This window comes from Oxyura jamaicensis, chromosome 19 (genome assembly GCF_011077185.1).
Source record: "Oxyura jamaicensis isolate SHBP4307 breed ruddy duck chromosome 19, BPBGC_Ojam_1.0, whole genome shotgun sequence".
In the NCBI taxonomy this organism is placed as follows: Eukaryota; Metazoa; Chordata; class Aves; order Anseriformes; family Anatidae; genus Oxyura; species Oxyura jamaicensis.
This window is the reverse complement of record NC_048911.1, coordinates 9,070,027-9,092,182: the sequence shown is the minus strand read 5'-3', so window position 1 is coordinate 9,092,182 and position 22,156 is coordinate 9,070,027. Positions and strand designations below refer to the sequence as shown.

Here is a 22,156-nt window from a genome sequence, read left to right as displayed (position 1 = left end):
ATACGTTGCTTTTTAGAATGGGATCGTACTCAATACGTTTTTGTTGTTGTTCTGTGTTTTTCTAAAATGCCGCTTGCTGCATCGCGGTGCTCCTTCTGCCTGTGGTAGGGGATCGACTGACCTGGGCTCCTTAAAAGGAGAGACAAATCTATAAGTTTTTTAATGTTTTGGGGTTTGTCCAACCAGTGAAAGAGAATCAGAATTACTGACCTGTCTGTATTAGTGCGGGAACTGCTGAAAACAGAGAGTGGCCATTTGTTTGATGTCCCCTCCTTCTCCCCCCAGCTTTGTGATAGTTCTTATTTATATAGGCTTTTGTGTACCAGAACGGATTTAGGTCTAGTAAATGGCATTATGCACGTGGCTGAAGGCCTTTGTTTACTAGCTTAAGTTTGAACACTCAAGCTCAAATCCTGTTATCGGGGGCCCTAATCAGTAAACAGTTTTGTGGTTTCATCTGTGTGACTTCGGTATCTGAACTTTCAGACTCCTACCTGGACAAAGGATCCCACTGAAACCGGCCTGCTGGAACCACGCGGCGCAGGCGTGTGCAGGGCCAGCATGTTAAAGTTCAGACACAGCGGCAGGACTCGAGTGCTAAATGCAGGAACAGCTACGCGGTGGTGTAGGAAGAGCAGCCGTCCACCCCAGGGGGCTTGATCTGAAATGACAAAAAACAAAAGAGGGGAAACAGGACAGGGAAATAGGACAGTAGTAGCAATTAGGGTGAGGGACACCGTGCTCCTTTTAGTTGTAGATTATTTAAGCTTCTAATTTGTTTCACCGTTGTCTAGTTGATTACAGTAGTTTTAAATTTTCTATTTTCAATTTTAGTAGTTAACAGTGTGATATTCCCAGTTGTTGCACATTTTATTTTCACCTTATGGATGTGTATATATCTATTTTTAATAACACCTAATAAAAAGCAGATGAACAATGGAAAATTTGCTACAGATTTTAAAGGAATGACAAATTCACTCTAAAGTTAAGTACACACAAAAGTCGTTTGAGAAGCTAAAGGCAGAATAATTAAAAACAAAACCAAAAGCACAATACACGTTTTCACACCACAGAAATCTACAAGAGCTTGGAAGTTAAGTGGAAGTGTTGACCAATTGAAAGGTGTCAGTAAAGTAAAATTAATTAAAACATGGAGATACAGAACCAATTGAGTCAATCTTTTAAAATCCCCCTCACCCGGCTGTATCAAAATGACATGAAAAAATGCAAACATAAGGAGAAACCATTATTTACACATAATTAACTGTTCAAAATAGCTCGTCTAACCACAGTCTTATCTTTAGGAACAAAAATCCAAGCATTCACTGAGTGATATTAGCATCTGAAAGGTTTTTGTTTAGACTTTTTGTTTTCTTGGCAATAAGTAAAATTCCTTGCAAGAAGTCAGTAAGATATTTCTTAATGCTGCCTTTTAAAACTTTTCAGGCTGCTATCCATGTCCAGGGCCAAACATGAATCCTATTGCGCTCGGAAGCCGTTGGCTTGCTTATGCAGAAAACAAGGTAAGGAAAGATTTAATTTCAAAAAATACTTTTTTTTTTTTTTTTTGGGGGGGGGCGGTGGGGGTGGGGGGTGTGCTCTATAAACAAGAGCTAGAATGAAATCTAGAAACAATCTCAGAAACAGGCTGTGTAAAAAAGATGATCTGTAAGAGGACTTGCATAACGATGACAGACCTAATCTTTGACCCACGCTAGCTGTGCTTTGGTATTCATGTGTCATATCTTTACTCTGCACATTTGATTTAAGTTCATGAACTTAATAAATGAGTAAATAGCGTGGGCAGAGAAGAAAGCTATTGACATATATGCTCAGTGAGAGACTCAATCAATCCATTTTGCATTTGAAAATTCTAAAACACCTCTGAAAGGCAAGGAAGGATTCTTAAATTCTCTTTGGGCAAACCGAGTCAGAACAGAGCCTGTGGTTTGTCCGACAACTCAGCAACATCCTCTGTAGATTAGGAAATCTGCTCTTTTAACATCCTTACTGAAATTGTTAAGCTCTAGGGAAAAAAAAAGTTAATTTTTCTTATTTCTAGATATAAGAAGAAAACAGATCTTAAGCAAAACAACTGTCACTCTTACTAAAGCTTGAAGTGTTTGAAAAGTTTAATTTCAGCTTCTAATTCCTTATTTTATTTTGAAGCAGATGTTTTTCTCCCTTCTACTTGCACCTGGAATAGCTGTTTCTTGGGCTGAAACAGAAGTTACCAAAGAAGCAGACTTTATAACTTTATTATACCCTTACAAGCACAACTGATTGCTCTGCAAATTCAGGCCTGCCTTTCCTTTAATGCCACACTTACGGGGTTTTATAAAACTAAACCAGTCAACTTGAGATTTAAAAAGTACTACTGCCAAAAATATAAACCACTGATCAACGAAAAGAATTACATCAGAAAATGAATTTAAATAGCTTGTGTGTTCCCAGGTATTTTCTCTGTGGATGTCTCCTTTCTCCCTACTTCAGTTATTTTTATTTAGATACTTAAGTATAAGCAGAAAAGTAATACCTTTAGAAAGAAATACATCTAACAGTGATTTTTTATTTTCTTTTAGCAAAAACAGTTAAAACAGGCAAACATGGTCTGTGTACCAGTGACAAATAACCATAGTTCTTTGCCATTTTATTTAGTAATAAGCACAGCTTCTATTGTTAGTTGGAGTTCAATGGCAAGAACTGCTTTTGTAGGTTGATGGAAGGTAGAAGAGTCTTGTTTTGATTTATTAAATTTGATGGAAAGCAATATAGAGTAAACTCCGTGTACATTCCTCTAATCTATTAAATGTAAAGTTTAAAGTAGCTCTCTTCCTTTGTCGTTGCTTTGCTTGCTTGTCATAAAAAGGAGGGGAAAGCCACATTCAAATTCTTAGAATGTCTGATATTTAAAGTTACATATACATGGCTAAACCTTTTGATTATATTTATTTAAATTTATTTGTGGTATTACTGCCAGACCAAAAATCCCACCATTTCAAAGTTTACGAATTCTTAGTGAGTACTCATCTTGTAATTGAAAACTGGCGTTGAGTACGCGACAGTCTGGGTGGCACCCAGAAGATTATAAAAAGGGGTTAAGTGTCTCAGTAGGGCTTTTTGCTGTTTGTAGGGAAAAAACACACCACTGTACACGATAAACAAAAGCTATGGTAATGGGTTATGGGTTTGTGTAGTTTAATAGTAGTTACTTGGTTGCTGTCTTTCTTCTTGTAGCTGATCCGATGCCATCAATCCCGTGGTGGAGCCTGTGGAGACAACATTCAGTCTTACACTGCCACAGTCATTAGTGCTGCCAAAGTGAGTACATCATTTGCCACTGGGAGAGGTTATCGTGTAAGAGAATTACTAAGTTTTCCTGCTGAATTGTACTGTTTTTTCCCCTTCTCATTCACAAAAGAGAAATAGAAAAAAAAAAAAAAGGTAAGAAACATGCTAGCATTAGCATCGCGTGTATGGACCTGATCCTGAAAATTTCTGAGTAGACACTGTTTTTGGCAAAGTAATCCTGTCTTTTAGAATGGATCTTTTATTTATTATTAACAGCTTGAAATAAGAAATAATGCATAGTAGTAACCCTTCTTACAGGAAAATCATAGTAAAATAGATTGGCATAAAGGCTATCCATAATACGACAAGTTTACATGATTGGACATCAACACTGTAAATTACTAGTCTTTTAGCATCATGAAAACTGACATGACAAGTACTTGGTGCTATTTGGACTCAGTCACACCAGCATTACATGCTTTAATCTCTCTGAATGATGACAACACAGTATGGAGCTAATTACCTAGTAGCTTGCTTTAAAGGTTAGAGTTTATTAATGACTGTTTACATATAGGTTCCATTGCCCATTTTTTTTTTTTTTTTTTTAGCTCTGATGACTTTATAATATCCTTCTGTTTTCAGAGAAATGTCTACGTTTTCATAGTATCAGAAAACGACCATGGCTTGGAAAAATCTTAAATGAGCCAAAGAATATGCAGAACTGTTGTTTTACTATTTCCCCCACCCCACCCCACTCCTTTCCTTGAGGACTTGCCTGCAACATTTTGCCAAGTAATTTCTCTCTCTCTCTCTCTCTCACTCTCACAGAGTGAGTTTTGGCATTGTCTAGCAAACTTCATGCTGATTACAAGCTTTCATTGTAACCACTAGCCTTTTCATTTCTGATACACACAACAAAACAAATCTAATAATAGGAATTAAATGACAGCACAGAACAGAAAGCTCAGTGTCACTGAAGAAAACAACAGTTACAAAAGCCCACAAAGAGAGACATAGGTCATGCCATCTCATGTGAAAACAAAACATAAAAAAGAACATATTCCATCAGCATAGCTTTAGACACAGTCTTGCTGTGGTTGGAGTGGGAAGAAAAATCACAGTTTTTTTTTTTTAATCACTGTTCTTCTGAAGGTACCGTATGAAATTTGCTGTATCTCTTTGCATTCTTTCATCATCTGCAAAGAAAAATGGGAGAAAATCTCCCATAACTCCTTCAATCTCAACATCATTCACATTTTTTTACAGCATAGGTAAGTTGGAAAAAACCAACTTGGTTAGCATGATCAGCCATGGTTATGATTAGATGTGGCAAAATCTTAAAACCTGATCAGCATACTGCCAAAGCCAAGCCCAGTCGTGACTGAAGAACACTCCAAAGCTTTGTTAAACCATGAAACGATTGTCAAAATATTCCAGTAGGCATTAAAGACTAGGTACTATTCTATTTAATTTGTTTCAACAGACTAAAAATCCAAAAAAAACCCACATATTATAGCCGTTAGCCCCCAAACCATAGATAACTAGGTTTTAAGGCCCATAAAGACCAAGATGTTGACCTTACCTCCTGAACAGTACTTGCTAAGGATCATAATCCAGGAATTCCCTCATTAGTCTGAATGTAAGCCAACCCTGAAGCAGAGATGTTGCATCACATGAATAGATACTGAAGATAAAATACGTCTGTGATCATAGGCAAGAGAAAATTTTTAGCTTCTGTACAGTGATAAAGTAATAGGGAAAGTTAGGGAAATGGATTATCATTTTGCTAAATTGGATGTGTGTTATTGCACACCTACAGCTTTAATGCTTGCTGGTTACTTATTAACAGTGTAGAGGAAGAGTTCTGAGCTGACAGATACTGGAATGCAAAGGGGAATTTTTAATTTGATTTACATGTCAGAATAATACTTGATATAGTGCTTTCTTTACTAGTTTTTGGGATCTTACTGTAGGTATGAGTGACCCAATTATATACAGATAACCTCCTGCATATGGTTCAAGTAATACAGAAAGTCTGTATTTTAATACGATAGCAGTTGGTGATGTAAATAACGATACCAGCATGTAGGAGACCTATCTGAATAAAGCACATTGCTACTTGATGGTGTTAGTGATGGGAGAACATCCAGGTGCTTCATTTTAGATGGGAACACAGATATGAAATTGCTTCTTCTAATTATCCACTATCTGTCCATTTTTGGATACAGCAAGGATGGGGACATAGGAAAAGACATTCTTAGGTTTCCATGCTTGTGATCCTTTCTTTTATTTGTTTATTTTTTTTGGTATGTTTTGTCGAAGAGACCTCTGGTCTAGCCATGTTCCTGGGTGAGTCCTATTTCAGCTCACCGTCTATTCAAGACCTGCTCCCAAAATAATGTATCCCTAGCAGTCAAAATTTCCATGCTATTAAAGATCAGTTTAATAATAGGTTTTATTCCCTTTCCTACCTCTTTTCAGAATACGTGACAAAAGCAGGAAAGGGAGACATCTTTGTGAAACAGGCATTCAGCAAACACTTAGCTTGAATTTGAACCCATAATTGATTGTATGTTCATTTTGTTCAAACTAAGCATGAGGCTTTTTGTTGCTGATGACCAAGACATATATTTTTGATAGATCTTTCTACCTTGTATAGATTTTTCATTTATAAATAAATCTTACACGGCTTACTTGTTATCAGAAGCAGCAACAATACAATGTTTTATCATTAAAAGGACGTGCAACCTTTGAAATAAAACAGCCTAACAGGCACTGAATGATGCATTTTAATTTTTTCAAGTAATTAAAGTTGTACTTGTTTTTCAATTAAATGAGGTATGTGTGCGCACATTTATTTTAATTAAATATGTGCGTTTCTACATATTCAAATGAATGTGAACAGCTCCTTTGGGTAGCTAGGGTGCACATGAGCATGCAGAGAATTTGTGTGCTTGCACAATGTGCATCACTGCTTACTGAAGGAATCAGATCAAGCATTTTCATTTTATTTATAAGAAAATCTCACCGTATATGAACTTTCCATAGTTCCCTTTGATGACGAAGGAACTGGGGCAGTGCAAATTTTAACCGATTTCATTTAAAATGTATTTGGTCTGACGAATGTCTGGTATCAAATTATAAACCAAGTTCTTCTCACCTAATAACTTCTTTAGTTGATTCCTTCTCCGTATCTTTTAATCCTGTAGTGGTAAAGTGATTTAGCAAAGGCTGCATCTGTTTTCTCTTGTTACCTGATAACTTCTTAATGAGTCCTAACAGCTTATGTGAGAGCAAGGTCATTAGCTCTAATGGATAGCGGGGACAGCTGATATGGCATGGGAAAGGTTAAAGATTACCAGCGAAGTTTTTGCAAACATACACATAGCACGGAGAAGTAAGTGCTGTAATGGCTCTGCGCTGATAGTTTGGAGCTAATGGCCTCAGCCACATCTCCGTACACCTATTACTTCTCAGTAGCCCTGCAGTCCCCATCTGCTCGAACATGCAACAGTAATTCATTTTGCTAGATAAGCATGTTAATTTTTTTCCTAGGGAGATTTAAAATGTCTGCTTGGCACATTGTCATCCAGTTTCCCTAGTTACAATATTACAAATATTTTTTGAAATAGGTTGATTATACTTTTTGGTCTTCTAACTTTAGGTATTTTGTGCTTCTAACCTAGCAGTGTATTTTATATGGTTGTAACTCTTGGTCAGAAAGCTGCCTTGTCAGTTTTTGTAAAGAAAATGTCTGTTGAAATGCATTCTTGTGATGGCGTTGGGTCCATTTTAGGTCTGCTCCTCGGATACCGTTATCGACTTCTTGTTACATTTTTCAATCTTGTAAATTTGCCAGTGTTAAAATTTGTTTTATTGTCATTTATTGTATCTGAGTATAAAAAGAACTAGTAAGAAACAAATGGCAGGATATTACTAAAGACTTTAAACCCCAAAGACATTCCTATGATAAAGGCATGGCTCGATTTTAAGTGGTAGTATCTCCATTAGCATTAATGGGGTAAGTACATCAGCTGAGGCATCTCAGAGGTTAATCAGGCTTCCTGGCTAGATATTGCCATCAATACAGTGTGGCGCCTAATTCTGTTGGCCCTTCAGAGGTTTTCCTGACAACACACTAACAGACTTTGTGTAAGTCATTTCCTATGAATTATTAAAACAAACGTTTGGCTGCTAATTGATGAACACTAATGTGTTTTCTAATCACTGCAGTTTGAGATTTTAGCACTAAACAAAGCAGTTGCAATTGATTTGTGGCTGCTTCTTGGTTTCAGCTTGTGATCTGTACATTTTTTTTCCTTTTTCAATTTAGCAGGCAACTTAGCTTGTCTTTTTAGTTAAGAATTGGCTTGTTAGAGTGTCATTCCATCCTGATCTCTTTTTTATTTCTTACCTATATTGCATAAGAGATCTGGACAATTCTTTATAACAAACAAGGCGGAGTCCTTGATTCAAGGAGAAAATCCTAAAGTTGTGTTTTGGGTATTTTTAAAATCTGTATTTTCCCTAATGCCTGTACACAGTTAGGGAATTTCTCCACACTTCTCCAAGGAATTCTCTTTCTCCCAATACAAAACAAAACAAAGCCGTAAAAAAATCTTCAGCATCTTTGGATAATAAAATCCAGTGCAGTGAATGCATTTGCAATCGCATGTCTGGAAAACATGCAGGCTGTGGGATGTCACGTTATTTGTACTTGGGTACGTGTGTACGTGGTGGAGTCGACCTTTCTAGCACCTTGAGGCTGGAGACCTTAATTTTGCTGGGTTTGAGTCCCCTGTTCAGTCATAAAGCTGCAGGAGGCATAATTTCTGAGAAATAAACGTGTCCGTCAGGTCTATTGAGGGCTGAATTCTGTGTCTTTTGTTGCACTTGAGGTTAATTTCAGCATTAACCATTACTTGCTAAAACTATTTCTGTCTGTAACGTTGTTCTTTACTTACTCCATGAGGTACAGAGAATGATCAACTGATGGAGCAATGTTAAAGAAAGGAGAATCTAACAATTGGACAACACCGAAGTGTTTCTGGTTTTTGAGAACATATTAGAAGCATTTACTTCTGAAATAAGAGTAGATAGGTGAAACTGGTAGGATGCTGAATGTCTGAAGAGATAACTGTTACACAGAGCATCTTGCAGTTAAGGTATCACTAACAAAAACACGTCTTGTGTGCTTCTGGTATGTACAATCTAGTCATAATATTAATGGTGTTGAGAAAAAAAATCAAAGTAACTCCACAAAACAGCCCTAATCATAATTTATTGGTTCTGTTTCTCTTTATAGACGATAAAGACTGGACTTACAATGGTTGGGAAAGTAGTTACCCAGCTGACGGGGACGCTGCCTTCAGGAGCAACCGAAGAAGAGATTTTAGCTCATAGCAACATTCGTCGAAGTCCTCTGGTGCCCGGCATCATCACTATTATTGATACTGAGACAGTTGCAGAAGGACAGGTAATACAGTTTGCACAGAAACAGAATGTGGATTCACTTTGACAAAAATCGTAGGAAAATGTTTTTTATGCTTTTGAAAATGAAAAATAGATGAGATTTTTTGCTAGGTCAAAAACTTTTACAGACACGTTCAGCTGTGCAAAGTTCTGCCTGGAACTGAAATTAAGCCAAAATATATATTGTCCTTAGAGCATATTTATGTGATGCTTTGACAGCCTCACGTGTGAAACGTCGCATTTTGTCTCTCTAACACTAGTTTGTAATTGACGTTGATTTATGCTGATCAGTTGAAATGTGTATGTAGTCTGATTATATTTAGTAATTTGTAACGTGGGTAGAAAATGAGATTATGTAGAAATATGGTGAGTTGTTTAAATAGGAGTTTAAAAAAGATGATGAAGTACATAAATTTCAAAAGTAAAACGTAATCAAACATGATGCTGTTTTGTGAGGTATTTGTTCTGTTCTACTGCTAACATACAGCGCAGTGCCTCAGCCAAAAACATTTGCTGAAAAATCCATACAACAGTCACAAAACTTTAAATGGATGTTTTGAACTAACTGTCTTTTTGACGGAGAGGAGATAGATATACGTGTCTTTTTTGTTTCTATCGCTCATTCCAGTTTTAAGTGTTTGGCCACGGAGTCGGCGTTCAGGACTCTCAGACTTCGTATTCTGTAGCTGTTCTGTAAGATTTTTCTTTCCTGACGTTTCAAGTTCCTTGAATTTAAAAGAAAAAAAAATCTTTTAACTTCAGTTCCCCCCTGTGTTTATGATGCTTATTGCAGATAATTTAGTAAGGTATTAATGCGAAATCAGTCATCAAATTACATTGTTTTCTTGTCTCAGAGGAAAATAAACTGTTACACTTAACAAACAAAAAAACTGCAGAATGCTGCTGGAGCTGTAGTCCTGCGGATTTGTTTCGGAAGTACTTAGCTACATAATGTAGTATCAAATAGGGGTTGTCCATATCATATTAAGAGGCCCTTCTTGCAAATTTAAAATGAAAAGAATAGGAGAAGGGGGAAAAAAGTGTATTTTACCTAAGTTCTCACAGATTCAGGCTTTAAAATAAGTCTGTTGACCTTAGAGATTTGGTTTTGTTTCCTTAAAAAAAAGGTATTTTGGCTCTTCTTACACTGCTAGGAAAAAAAAATCTGCTTCATAAATTTCTCATGAAGCCTTGTTTAATGCAGTCATTATTTCTGATGGTCGTTGTCTGAGCTTTGATTCTTCTGCATAGGCCTAGGGAAAAAATTATATATCTTAGGTTTTTAAGTCTTGTTATGTATGATTTAAGGGTTTTATGAACTTGTCCTCTGACCTTAACAATAGTAGGGAGCTATCAAGCCTAAAGGGCACTGTGGAAAAGTAGTTGTAAAAATGATAACGCTTGCCTTGTCCAAATAAAGCTGTTGTAACATAAATAAACCATCAGTTCTAGTAAAATAATTTTTGCCTTCAATCTCCAGGGAAGGAGGCTCCAAGTTAGGTACCCTAATTGTTTGCATGTCTTGCATTCATAGTTTTGTCATCTGAAAATTTGAAATGTTATTAATCTTTTATTTTCCACATGAGGGGCTCATTTTCAGAATTAATATATTTTTTTTCTATGAAAAATCAAATAATACTTCTTTTGCATTCGATTTTTGTAATAAAGGAAACTTTTTAGTATTCTTTATTTTCCAAAATGTGGGCTTAGGAGAGAGAGTTTGTTAAGAATAAATACATTTTGGATGTGGTCTAAATAAAGCCTGTCCCTTGATGCTGCCCCAGTGAAGACCCTTCTCTTCTTCTGTAAGGAGTGTCGTGTGTGCTCACAGACCCCACTGAGCCCTTGTGCATCCCTCCAGTTGTGCTTCCATTGCCAGGCAGCAGCAGCAGGTTTGTGCACGCAGCCTGATCGCAGTGCGGCAGGCTCTGATCCTGCTGGTTGTACGAATTGATTCGTCCCTGGGAGCCTGGCAGCCATCCTGCTCTTGCATGCCGGCAGGAGCAGGCAGGCCTGGAAGAAATGACATGCTGCTGTTCAGATGGCACGTTTTGGTACTAGCTGGGTAGTCCTGGTGAGTTGTTAGAGCACAATTGGTTGAAGCTTCAATTCAGGAAAGCATTTTAGAAGTCCAACCTTCGAAGCGATGCAAATAATACTACTGCACTAAATGGGATTGCTCCTACATGTCAACGTAAACCCATAGCCAAGTTATCAGATGTCTTGCACAGCTCACTCTGTTTTCTTGACGCTTCCTGGCAGTGCTTTTTCTAAAGTTACTGGTTTATCATCCCAGTTTTCAGATTGCAGGTGGGAAATAAGAGTTCTGGGGAGGTACAAGACATGCTTTAGTGGCATTCCTCCTGCTTCCCATGAAGATGTATGTTTGGAAATACTTTGTGGCTGCTGCGTGGGGATGCTGCAGGGGAGCTATACCCATTGAAAGTATCGGTCCTCCTAAGCTGAAAGGGAATGGCAAGAATTAGTAATGCCTACCAAGTGTTTTCTGGACTGAACTGACAGTTTGAAAACTTTGCATCCCTTTCATCAGATTTGTCCAGCAACTATGTAAATGTATTTATTTGTGTGTGTTTGTGCACTTGCATTGTGCAGCCTAATTGAAAGCAAGGGGAATTTCAGAAGCAGAAAGGAGTTGTTTTCAACTGTTTTCATCAGCTGACTGCTAGTGTAAAAGGAACACCTCATCTCCTTCAGGTCCATAAAGATTTCTATCTATGTGAACAGTCTAGCTAAGAATTTGGGTGAAATTTTGAAATAAAACAACTTCCAAGTAATGAAACGTATCTTTATGATAATATATAATTTAAAAAGGAAAGAAAGCAGTTTTGAGAAAAGAAAGAAAATGGAAAAGAAAGGCAGAAAATCTAAAGCAAGTAAGCATGTCCTTTAGAAAGCACTTTTCAGTGGGGAGAAGTTTTGCTAGGCTTACACGGTAGTGATGCGTGTGCTTGTCCGTTTACCTGGAGCACAGCAACGGGGCTGTATCATGTAGATCTACCTGCTATTATGCGGATTAAGGAACATGTTTTGGACGTAGGCCAGAAGGACTAACTACACCTTTTCACAAGATTTTCCTAGTTGCTTTAATCTGCCATTTGAAAGATATCCAATGTAATGAATGTGGGATGGAACTCGGTGCATTTCATGAAACTGCTACTGTGGAATGGGTTGAAACACTAGCTTAGAACTAAAAAATATACCATAAAAGACCAAAGAAGTCTTCTAATGTGATTTTGCAGAGATAAGTCTATGGGGAAAATATTTTAAATAAACCTTATGAATGTAGATACTGTAGTGAAATCTCATATGATCGTTCCTACCTTTCAGAATAGGTGGCACCTTAAGAAAATCTGAATTATGAAGCCATGAAATAAATGCATAGGAATGTAGGATTACTGGAGTTGTCTGTCATGATATATTTGTAAAGGGAGTACAAATAATTATCGAGATGCCCAAGTAACTTTGTGGTAAACCGAAATATGTTAACAAGGTTTTGAGCTTGTTTAAACTTCCTTCTAATGAAGTGTTAGCAAACTTTTCAGTTAGATGTAATGACTATTTATTTGAATCTGTTAATTAGTTGAAATGGATAAAACTAAAGCTGTACAGATGTCCTCTTTTTCAGTAATTGGAATTAAATGTGTAAGACTTTAGTGGCTTGAGTTTTAAGGAAAAATTATTTTCTTTTGACCTTTGTTTTTGTATTCTTAATTAATTCATCAACTGGGCCACCCACGTGTAGGCTGCAATAATGACCTTTCTCAAAAGTCGCCAGTTTTGTGACTGAATGTAAATCTGTTAAACATCTAACGTTTAGTTGACAGAGAAATATGTGGCCATTTAAAAATACAAAACTCGATTCTTAATGCTTTTGATAGAGCAGTGTGATTGATATATCATCGTGGCGCTTTCACAGATCATCCAAAACATGTGAAAATATCGGAGGAAGTATTTTGAAAATATCTTAGAAAAATAAGATAACATGTTGATCTTTTTATGTTTTAAAATGCGATTGGTCCTTTTTTTCTGTTCCCTATTAACTTTTTATTGCATTAAAGAGGAATTTTCAGGAAAAAAAACTGTAGACTGCTGCAGTTTCAAAAGTTCGTTTTCGTTTGGTAAGGAGTTGATAACAACTTAACCAAATACTGCTTATCAGGAGCAAGAGTTGTGGTGAAACCTCATTCTAGAGCAAAAGAAGTTAAAAGAATAAACCGTATTCAATAATAAAAGTTTAACTGCGTACATAATTCCCCTGGTCATTAACACCAGGGCTTTTATTTATAAGAACAGCTTTCACAAAAGCTAATTTGCTGTTCGAATGCTCAGATACTTGGCATCAATTTTCTTCACTTTTTATATCTACATGTATTACAGAAGAATTCTTTTTATATATAAATATAAAAAGAGCAACAGGATTCCCTCGGAGCATAATACTGTCTGCCTTTCTTTTATTAAAGGAGATCTGTTTTTTGTCAAGAAGACATTTTTGTCTCAGATAAATGGTTCAGGCTGAGCACAAGGCTGTTTTGAGTTTATGCTGGATTCTATTAAAAGGAGTGCAGTAGTTAATGCCACAGATTTATCACTTTTAGCCCTTTTCCACTGATGTTTGACCTTAGCTATAAGTCGGGGGAGGCTGTGCCGGGCGGGGGGGTCACTTTGGAGGGGTTGTTTTTTGTGCGTTCGTCGCAGGAGCTGAGGCGGACACTGCACCATCTTCAGCTATTTAAACCAGCGGAGAGCTTAAGTGTATGTGCAAAGATCTCTATTACATAATACTCATATTTATAAATATTGCCAAACTTAGTTGTTTTTATGATGATTGGATCATTCTTTCTGAATTATATTAAGAGTAGGACCTGCTTGATTAAATTTGTGTCCGTTTTTATTTGTGTTACTTTCATGTTTTATTTAAAAACATGTCTCCACTGGGATAAGTGGTGTAATTTGCCTCAAAAGATTAAAATAATTGAAGTCCTAATTACTAGTGGCTTCTGTTCAGCAGCACAGAAAAAGCAACGAATGAAGAAAAATGTTGCATAGGAGAAAAAAGCTTCAGCTTAAGCTATCTATTGCCCGCAGTGCACACTGTTTTCTGACAGTAGATGTAATGATCCCCTAGGTGTTTTGTCTGTTTCTCTTTTAGAGTGAGATAAAGCGTACTGTCTTCATCCTCCATCAACTGCAGTGCTCTGTTGAACTGTAACGTAGCCGGCATGAGGGAGCTGGAGCTCTGCCTCTAGCATCCAGTGAAGGACCGGGCAGGCTGGGCTTTTTTTGGAAGCCTGTTGCAGCTCCTTGACAAGGTAGCAGTTGGGCTTCAGAAACAGGCAGAGTGGGGACGGACGAGGCCTTCCTGGTAGAAGAGCCTTGGTGTTTGTTTCTTGTCAGTTGTGGTTTTGGTTTCTTGTTTGCTAAAACGGGGTTCCTCCGTGTAAGGACAGGGAACTCTGCAGGAAAAATACTTGAGCATCCTTCTGAACCTTGGCGGTGATGCAATTATATGAGTAATGCAAAGATTTATGAACCTTTTTCCACGAGGGACTTTGTAAGGTCTTTTGCTGTTAATAGCGGAGTGGTTAGAGGCCGCTACCTTGGAGAACGGGTTGGGATGTAAAAAAATTGCAGCCTCAGGATTCCTGTGGGCTTTGTCTGCTCTGTGCGTTGGGAAACCGAATGAGCCGCTTCCTTCGAGCTCCTTGACAGCGCTTGCATGCATTATTGGGCAATTTGTACCATTGTTTTTATTTCCAAGAAAAATTCCCAACTCTACTCTTTTCAATGGTAAAAAGCCATAAACTGGTCAAGAGGAACTGGTTGCACAATGTCAGGGCTGATTTAATGTGCCATTTGTTAGCCTGCAGATGTTGTTCCTCTCCAGCACCTTCACAGGCAGTGTCTTCCACTTAGCATCTGTAAGAAGCGTTCTCTAAAATTTGAGAAGCTGCATGGAGGAGGCCTTGAAGGCTTCTTCCTTCGTTATTACACAGCTCGTCTTCATCTTTGCCTGCATGAAACCTGCGCTATTTAGCTTATCTAAATCCTCACAAATTGTGTTGTATTGATGCAGTTACAGCCAGCTCAAGATCTTTAATATAGAAAATAACATGTAAAGCATCTTGTTCTCTAAAAGCATTGTTCTGTTTTCCTTAAGTTGTATATACTGGTAACAATCAGGCTATAATTTTAGAGCTCTGCAAGCTCTGAACTGGCACGTGAACAAGGTGTTTGTTTTGTGGCAGGTTTAGGAGGGTCCCTGCAGAAAGGGCTCTTCGGTTGAGGGTGTGCTTAAGTCAATTGCTGTAATTCCTCTGGGCTTTTTCCTTTCTTTGTAAACAGTGATTTATGTTTTCCCTAATTCTCCAGTGCAAAAGTGTAGGGGAAGGGCATGGCAAACCTTGCAGTACAGTCTGAAGATTTAAATACAGGTTGGGGAATTTTCCTCTCCTTTCAAGAAGGACCAGGAATTTTTTCCTACTGTGTTTAGAAGAACATTTCTTCATCCTATCTTGCACAAAAAAGTGTGCTTCATGGGCAACTATTTCCATTCCGTGGCCACTGTGGGCAGGGAGCGACAGATACTAGGTGTCAGGAAGGGAGTGTGGCACCAGCACAAACCAAGCGTCAGATTCGCCCCAGTCCAAGGTTTTCCAAACTTCTGAGTAAGCAAGGTGTTCTTGGTGCTGGAGGTGGGTTTTGTTTGTTTTGTTTTGTGTTCTGACTTGGCTAATGCAGGGGACAGCTCTGCGTGAGGCAGCCTTGGTGACAGGCCGGGCTTCCAGGATCCGCATGGTCGCAGGCGCTTCGGTTTCTTGAGTGGATGTTAGGCCAACAAGTTCTTCTTCTTATTTCTAGCACAAACAATGGAATTATATAACAGCCAAAACAAGTTTGCTATATCTGCAAATCAGCTTTTATATTGAAAAGTGGAGATTTTGGAAAAACTCCTTTCAGATTAAACACAAAGGATGTTATTTCAGGATGGTGATTTTAATCAGCGATTGAAAAACATTTTAAAGCACGGAAACAGCATAGCCTACAAATAATAGATTGGGGCTTTGTTGTATTGTCAAGTTAGTATGACTGAGGTGTTTCACAATTTTTAATGTGAGATTTTTGCTTTAAGTGGGAATTATATGGTGCAGGGATGATAAGAGTGGTACTTTTGTCATGAGCTTAAAAAAGCAGCAACAAAAAAGCCTAAATTAATCCAGATTACAGTCTGAAGAAGAATATGCATGTGAAGTACCCAGTATAAATGGTTATAGCAGTGATTTAGATGCTGTTGTTACCTACACATTTCTAGATTAAACATTTTTGTTTAACAGACTGGATTTAAAAAACCTTCTGTTTCTCTTGTAAAGCTGGTTTATGATGTTACTTCATCATTATCCTGTACTGTTAATTAGAGTGAAATGTTTAGGATAAGACTAAGTTACCTAAAAGTGGAAGTTGTGAGAAGATGATGTATAGGAGTTATTTAGTGCCGTTTATATAGGCTGAGAAAAGAACACTGTTTCTTTGAAAAGCTCTTAGGAAGATCTCCAGACCCTTTGGTTAGTGGTTCTGGAATAAGCACGGAATGCTGACAACGGAAAGCAAAACCATAATTGTGCTTATGTGACAGTGCCAAGTAATTGGAACATTTAAAATAAGTCAGGCGCAGGCCTCTGCATCCATATTACGTGACTTCTTTAAACATTTAAAGATGATTTCTCTTTTTGAAGCATAAAAATATCTTCAAATTATTCTGATATCTGTTAGGAATAGGAAGTATTAAAAACCTTTTGGATTATTTTGGAAGCAGCAGACAAATTATTCTGAACTTGAAATGGGAAATTTTGCACTTATTATCTTCTTAAAAAGGTGGTTTTGCTTACCACAGATACCATTTTCTTAAGTGCTTTTCTGACAGATCTTTCACACTGTTTTACTTAATTTAGTCTATAACTTGATGTCACCAAGGAATAAATACTTTTTCAGCTCTTGCATATGGTTAGTGCATGCATCTTTTGGTTCTCTCTGTGACTTTAAGAATATCTTTAACATTACATAGAACTAGATACTGTTTAATAGTTGTAGTTTCATAAATATGTAGTTCATAAATACGTAGTTCCAGCTGAACCTGTGATAACTGAACACCAGACAATGAGAACTGTAAGCTTTTGAATGTAGCAATTGCCTAACTTGCCGAAGTTACTCAAGTTCGAAGCCTCCCTGATTTATCAATCGTATGTAATATTCTGGTATGTAAAAGAACTGTGCTGTATTACATGGACCCAGAGCCTGATAACTTGTTTTTGTGTAGTTTATTCCTTAGTTACTGGATAAAATGAGAAAAATTAGTCTCTGTTCACTCCTTTCACAGTGTAGGATCTGCTGTGCCTCCTGCTTTCTCGTCCCTAAATGGGAAGGGTAGGGCTTAGCAGGCTGGCCAGCAGATACCGCCTGCCTCTGAGCATCCCTGCTGCCCTTTTCTAATCCAGCTGCGTCCCTTTGGAAGTCCTCTTGCAGGTCTTTGTAGTCAGCTGTAGTTTTGACTGGCCTCATTAGTTTCATTAACTTCAAATATCTTTCTGCTAAAAAAACATCCTTTGTCCCTCCCTACAGATCTGCACACAGATCTCAGCCCAGAAACTTCCTTTTTCTGTTAATTTCCTTGTGTTACGAAAACTCTGTCCTACCTTTTAATTGCTTTTTAGTTCATAATATTTTAAAACAGCATGATTTCTTTAAGGGCCTTTGATCTCAGACCTTTGTCATTTAATGTCCACTGAGGAAATTTTCAAGAGAAGATTCCTGTTAGCTGCCTCTTCTGTAACAGCTGCTTTCATACACGCTGCCAGTCCTGAGCACTTGTTGTGGTATTTGGGAATCCAGCTACCTCAGGTCCATGGCCACTTACTAGCAGGATGCAAGGTGTAGTCTTCCTACATATGTAAGGGGTGGAAAACAAAACCCATACTTCTTTGACTGTTTGTCGTCCTTTTTGTACTTGTTTGCTGTATATACTTTGACTCCTTGCAAGAAAAATGGTAACTTATATAATGGTTAAATACTCCTTTAAAAACAAACAAACAAAAACCAAAAATCTTTGCTATATATTGCTTTTCTGTTCATTGCTTGAGGTATTGCATTGCCTGGAGAAAATGATCGGTTGTTGGGGGTACAGGAATTGTGTGTGCTCTCCAGTGTGCTTACACCAGCCCTCCACACCGCTGAATGTTTCTCACTCATTATCTGAAAAATGTTCAGAAGATTGTGCTTAGTTCACCTGCAGCTACTTGTTTAATTCATTCTGCTGTGTATATCTATAAAAGAAATCCTGTATCAGTAATTGGATACTTAAATGTATTTCCTAACCTTCCTCTGTCTCCATTAATGTTCTGCAGGTACTTGTCAGTGAGGACTCGGACAGTGATGGCATTGTGGCCCACTTCCCTGCACATGAAAAGCCTATTTGCTGCATGGCTTTTAACCCTAGTGGTAAGTTACTTTTACTCTTTTAATGAGACAGTGTTTTTTAAAAAAATACGTATATATAGGCATGTGTTCCATTGCTTTGGAGGAATTGCAAATACCGTTTCATATGCAAACATACACTTACTGCTATGGTATCTTCTTACCTGTTGTGTTGAATGTTGAATGTCATACACTGGTTAATCTGAATCTTCTAGAAATTTCAGACTTAAGCAGCTGTTACACTAAGGTATACGTCAGTCTACCAATTTGCACGTAGCACAAGTACTAAGGGCATCTATTCTGTTGCGTATCCTGCTAGGTATCCAGATGTTCTGATGCACAGGTATCCAGAGGATCACGGTTATTAAGTTGTACCCCTCCACAAACATTAAAATACAACGAGTCATTTCACTGGCAGTGGTTTTTAAAGCATCTTAAAGTAACGTTATGTGTTTTGTTGGTGGAGAGCTTGCAATTGTACAATCTTTCTTCGGAGGGAAATCAACTATAAGCTGAAAATACCTTCAAGAAACTCATCAAAAAATATGTATTCATCTCAGTGAAGAATAACTGGGCAACAGATCTCGTATGTTAATAAAAGTTCTTCATTTGACAATTAACATGTTTATTATCCCATCTTAACACAGCAAAAACCGTTTTGTTTGATTTCAGTAGTAGTCAATGAAGTGACCAGGGAATCAACAGCTCCCTCTTGCCTAAATTAATGATTTCTGAAATGTAGCAAATGCCATGGAGATCTTGGAGATGAAGTCACATTTCAAAGAATAAAACTACATGTCTGTCATCTATGTTTTCACTTCTGATGACCAGTTGGTCTTATTCTGACATCCCATCTGTTATGTCAGAACTCCTTAGTAGTTGTGTGCAGTTCACAGCATTTTCACTGTGAGTTTTTGACATAAAAAACTATTCTCATCTGGTTGGATTTTCAGCAGTTACTTAAGAGATTTTTTTGTGGAACTCTGAGCATTTAAGTGAGAATCACCTTTGTCCATTCCAGAATAGCATTATTTTTGTGTTGTATTCTGGTAAAGATCATGCCTAGCAGTTGAGTAATGCTAATTAAGCAAAATAAATATAGCTTCTTAAATTAGAGTGCTTTATAGATATTAATGCCTTCTTAGGACAAATTTATGATTGTGTAAATGTAAGGGAAACAGAATGTTTATGCAAAATCAAATTGCCTTTTTCTTTAAATTGAAGTATATATTTGCATATTATGGATTACTTGTATCATAATGCAGTTCTGGTTTACTCAGGTGCTAGAACCAAGGTCCTTTGTTTATGATGCTTCCTGATGATGCATAAGATACTTAAGGAGAAAATGCTTTTTCCAATCCATGTTTTTCTTGACAGCTTGCAAATAATGTATGTTAAGAGATATTTGCTGAAGGGATGACTCACGGCAAGGTATTGAATCATACCACATGTTCTGATATTCAATATCAAAACAGTTGAAAAGTATTACCTCAGCTGCTTACAGTATGAAAGCAGCACTTAACAATGTATCCTAGATTCTTTCCTTAGCATCCAGGCAGAATTTTGTTTGAAGCCAGTATTGGAAGTAACATCAGCTTAATCCATTATGCAGTGGTGTATTGCCAATCAGCTGATTTCATTACAGAGCAGAACAAAACAAGACGTGGCTTTTGATACAGTCGTCTTCTGTTGGCTGGCTCCACTGAAAAACCACTTCTACTCATAATTTGAAGTGCTGTCTGCAATGCTGCAATAGAACATGGCAATAGTAAACTTTTGCCAAAAAGGCGAACAGCGATCTGTTTCAGTCAACTCCTTCACTTTCTCTGTCTGATCTAATAGCTTAATTTCATCGTGACTCATCTCAAAGGCCCACGAGTTCTTCAGGTCTGTAAAAACTTAGTGTTTTTTTTGGTTGGTTTGTTTCGGTTTTACACAAACTAAAACAAACCCACCACTGACACTGGAAACCATTTCAGCTCAATGGATATAGAGGATGGATAGGTACAATTTTGTGTAGTAATGCAATAGAACCGAATACCACCGCCACTTCGAACAGTATTTGGAAAGTATCAGTCACTAGTGAGGTACATTCTGGAAGTTCCTGCTGTATGCTTTTGTACCGAACAAGGTGCTTGCTAGGGATACGTTAATCAAATGTGATAAAATAACAGGAGAGAATTTATGGATATTGTTCTGAGAGCAGCTTCTGAAAAGGGGTAGGTAATATATGGCTTTCCTGTAGGAAGGAAATCCAACAGAAAAAAAAAGGAGTGTCACTGATGTCAGGAAATGGCAAAGTCATGTGTTTCCCTGATTTTTCTTTTAGAAACCAGTAAGGATTCCTTCACTGTGCTTAGTGTCCAAGATATGTTTTTAGGGGCCAGTCGCAAACCATGGCAGTACTCTCGCTGAAAAATTATTACTATTACTTGCTTTAGGGGTAGTTTCTGTTCTCCAGCAAGGTACATAATCTGTGGGGACATCTGAGTTGGGTTGACTGGCAACCAGAGCATGCTGTAAGTGTACTCACTTATATTAGCTGCATTACGAGGCAAAATCATGAAAGAACAAGCAGGGGTGTCTCTGCGCAGCATTTGTAGACATTTTTATGGTGACATTTTTGGCATTGCATCCATCTTTTGTTTATATTCAAAGCAAATTGATTTTTTCTCTTTTCTGTTTTTGAGGCATTCAAAGCAAGTAGACTTGGCATATCATTAGCATTTTATTTTTTGTACTATACCTGTGGCTCTGAAAATCTGGTTGAATAATAAAGTAATAAACTTCTGAAATATCATTTCTGAGTATACTTAAGGGACATTGTACATAAATATATTTTTTAAACCTGCCTAGCATGTCCCTGTATACCTCTTCCAGACACTTACGTTAATAAAAGCCTGCTTCTGAGTCAGACTGAGACTTTTACAGTCTCCCTAAAATCAACTAAGACATATAGCAAATCACGTTTAGCATTTAAAAAAAATATAAAGGTGAAGAACTCCAGTTTCTGGTAGTTTGGATTTTTTCTCTTTTTTCCTATGTACATAAAATCTTAGTTTAAAAAAAAAATTGTGATGATGTACCATGGGAGTGAGTTGCTGCATTTTTGGGGGGCAGGATGGAGGGAAAGAGTTGTACAGCATCTCCAGATTTGTGGCCAGGCATCTCATCCACAAAATCCCTTAGTCCTACAGAATTTCTAAACGGTGTTCGTGCGTATGTTGTTATTGCCTGTCTGCTTAACACTTTTCACTTTAATAGGTAAGGGTTGTAATACTTCAATAAAAGGGAGAAAGGACTGGTGCTCCTTACCATTTGTTGCTGGCTGAATCTGTGGTAAACAGAGAAGAAATGCTGACTTGATGCTTAACTCTAGTGGTAAAAATAAAAACTGTGGTGTGCGCCCCCTGAATCGAGTCTGTTGCCAGTTGTGTTGTCAGCTTTGGTGACAGTTTCTTCTGGCTGGTGGCACGCTTCCTGTATAGCGTTCTTGTGCTGGTTTTGGAAACGTGCTTAATAAATCTGATCCCAGGTTTCAAGTTCAGGTGGCTTGGCACTGTTAGCGTGTTTTCTTTTTATCTTTTTCAATCACTAGAATATGCATATTTCAGGAATCTCTTTCTTCCATAGGAAACTGACATCATTCTTCTGTGTGTTTCATTACATGTCACAACTGTGATTTCTTTACATAGTGCCACATAAGCCAGTGGCCGCTTTTATGACTTACATGGAGATAAGGTCCGTCTTCTGAAGCACTTGAGTTCTGATTTTTAGACATCCATCCAAGTTGGAATAAATTAAATAAATGTCATTAGAGTAATAGTTTAGCATTGCCAAGTGCCATGAAGAGATAGATGCTGCATATTAACAAGAAAAAGGCCTCTTGATTTTGCAGCAGCTGTTA

At 37.6% G+C, this 22,156-nt stretch overlaps 1 protein-coding gene across 8 annotated transcripts in view; it reads left to right on the top strand.

Moving 5' to 3' along the window:
- The window catches only part of BCAS3 (BCAS3 microtubule associated cell migration factor), a 351,964-nt gene that overhangs the window by 61,011 nt on the left and 268,797 nt on the right, over window positions 1–22,156 (top strand). For all 8 annotated transcript variants that reach the window (XM_035343348.1, XM_035343346.1, XM_035343352.1 and 5 more), the window contains exons 10-13: window positions 1,447–1,523; window positions 3,238–3,321; window positions 8,597–8,767; window positions 18,180–18,273. In XM_035343348.1, coding sequence (XP_035199239.1) covers window positions 1,447–1,523; window positions 3,238–3,321; window positions 8,597–8,767; window positions 18,180–18,273 — 426 coding nt within the window. The remainder of the gene's footprint in view (window positions 1–1,446; window positions 1,524–3,237; window positions 3,322–8,596; window positions 8,768–18,179; window positions 18,274–22,156) is intronic.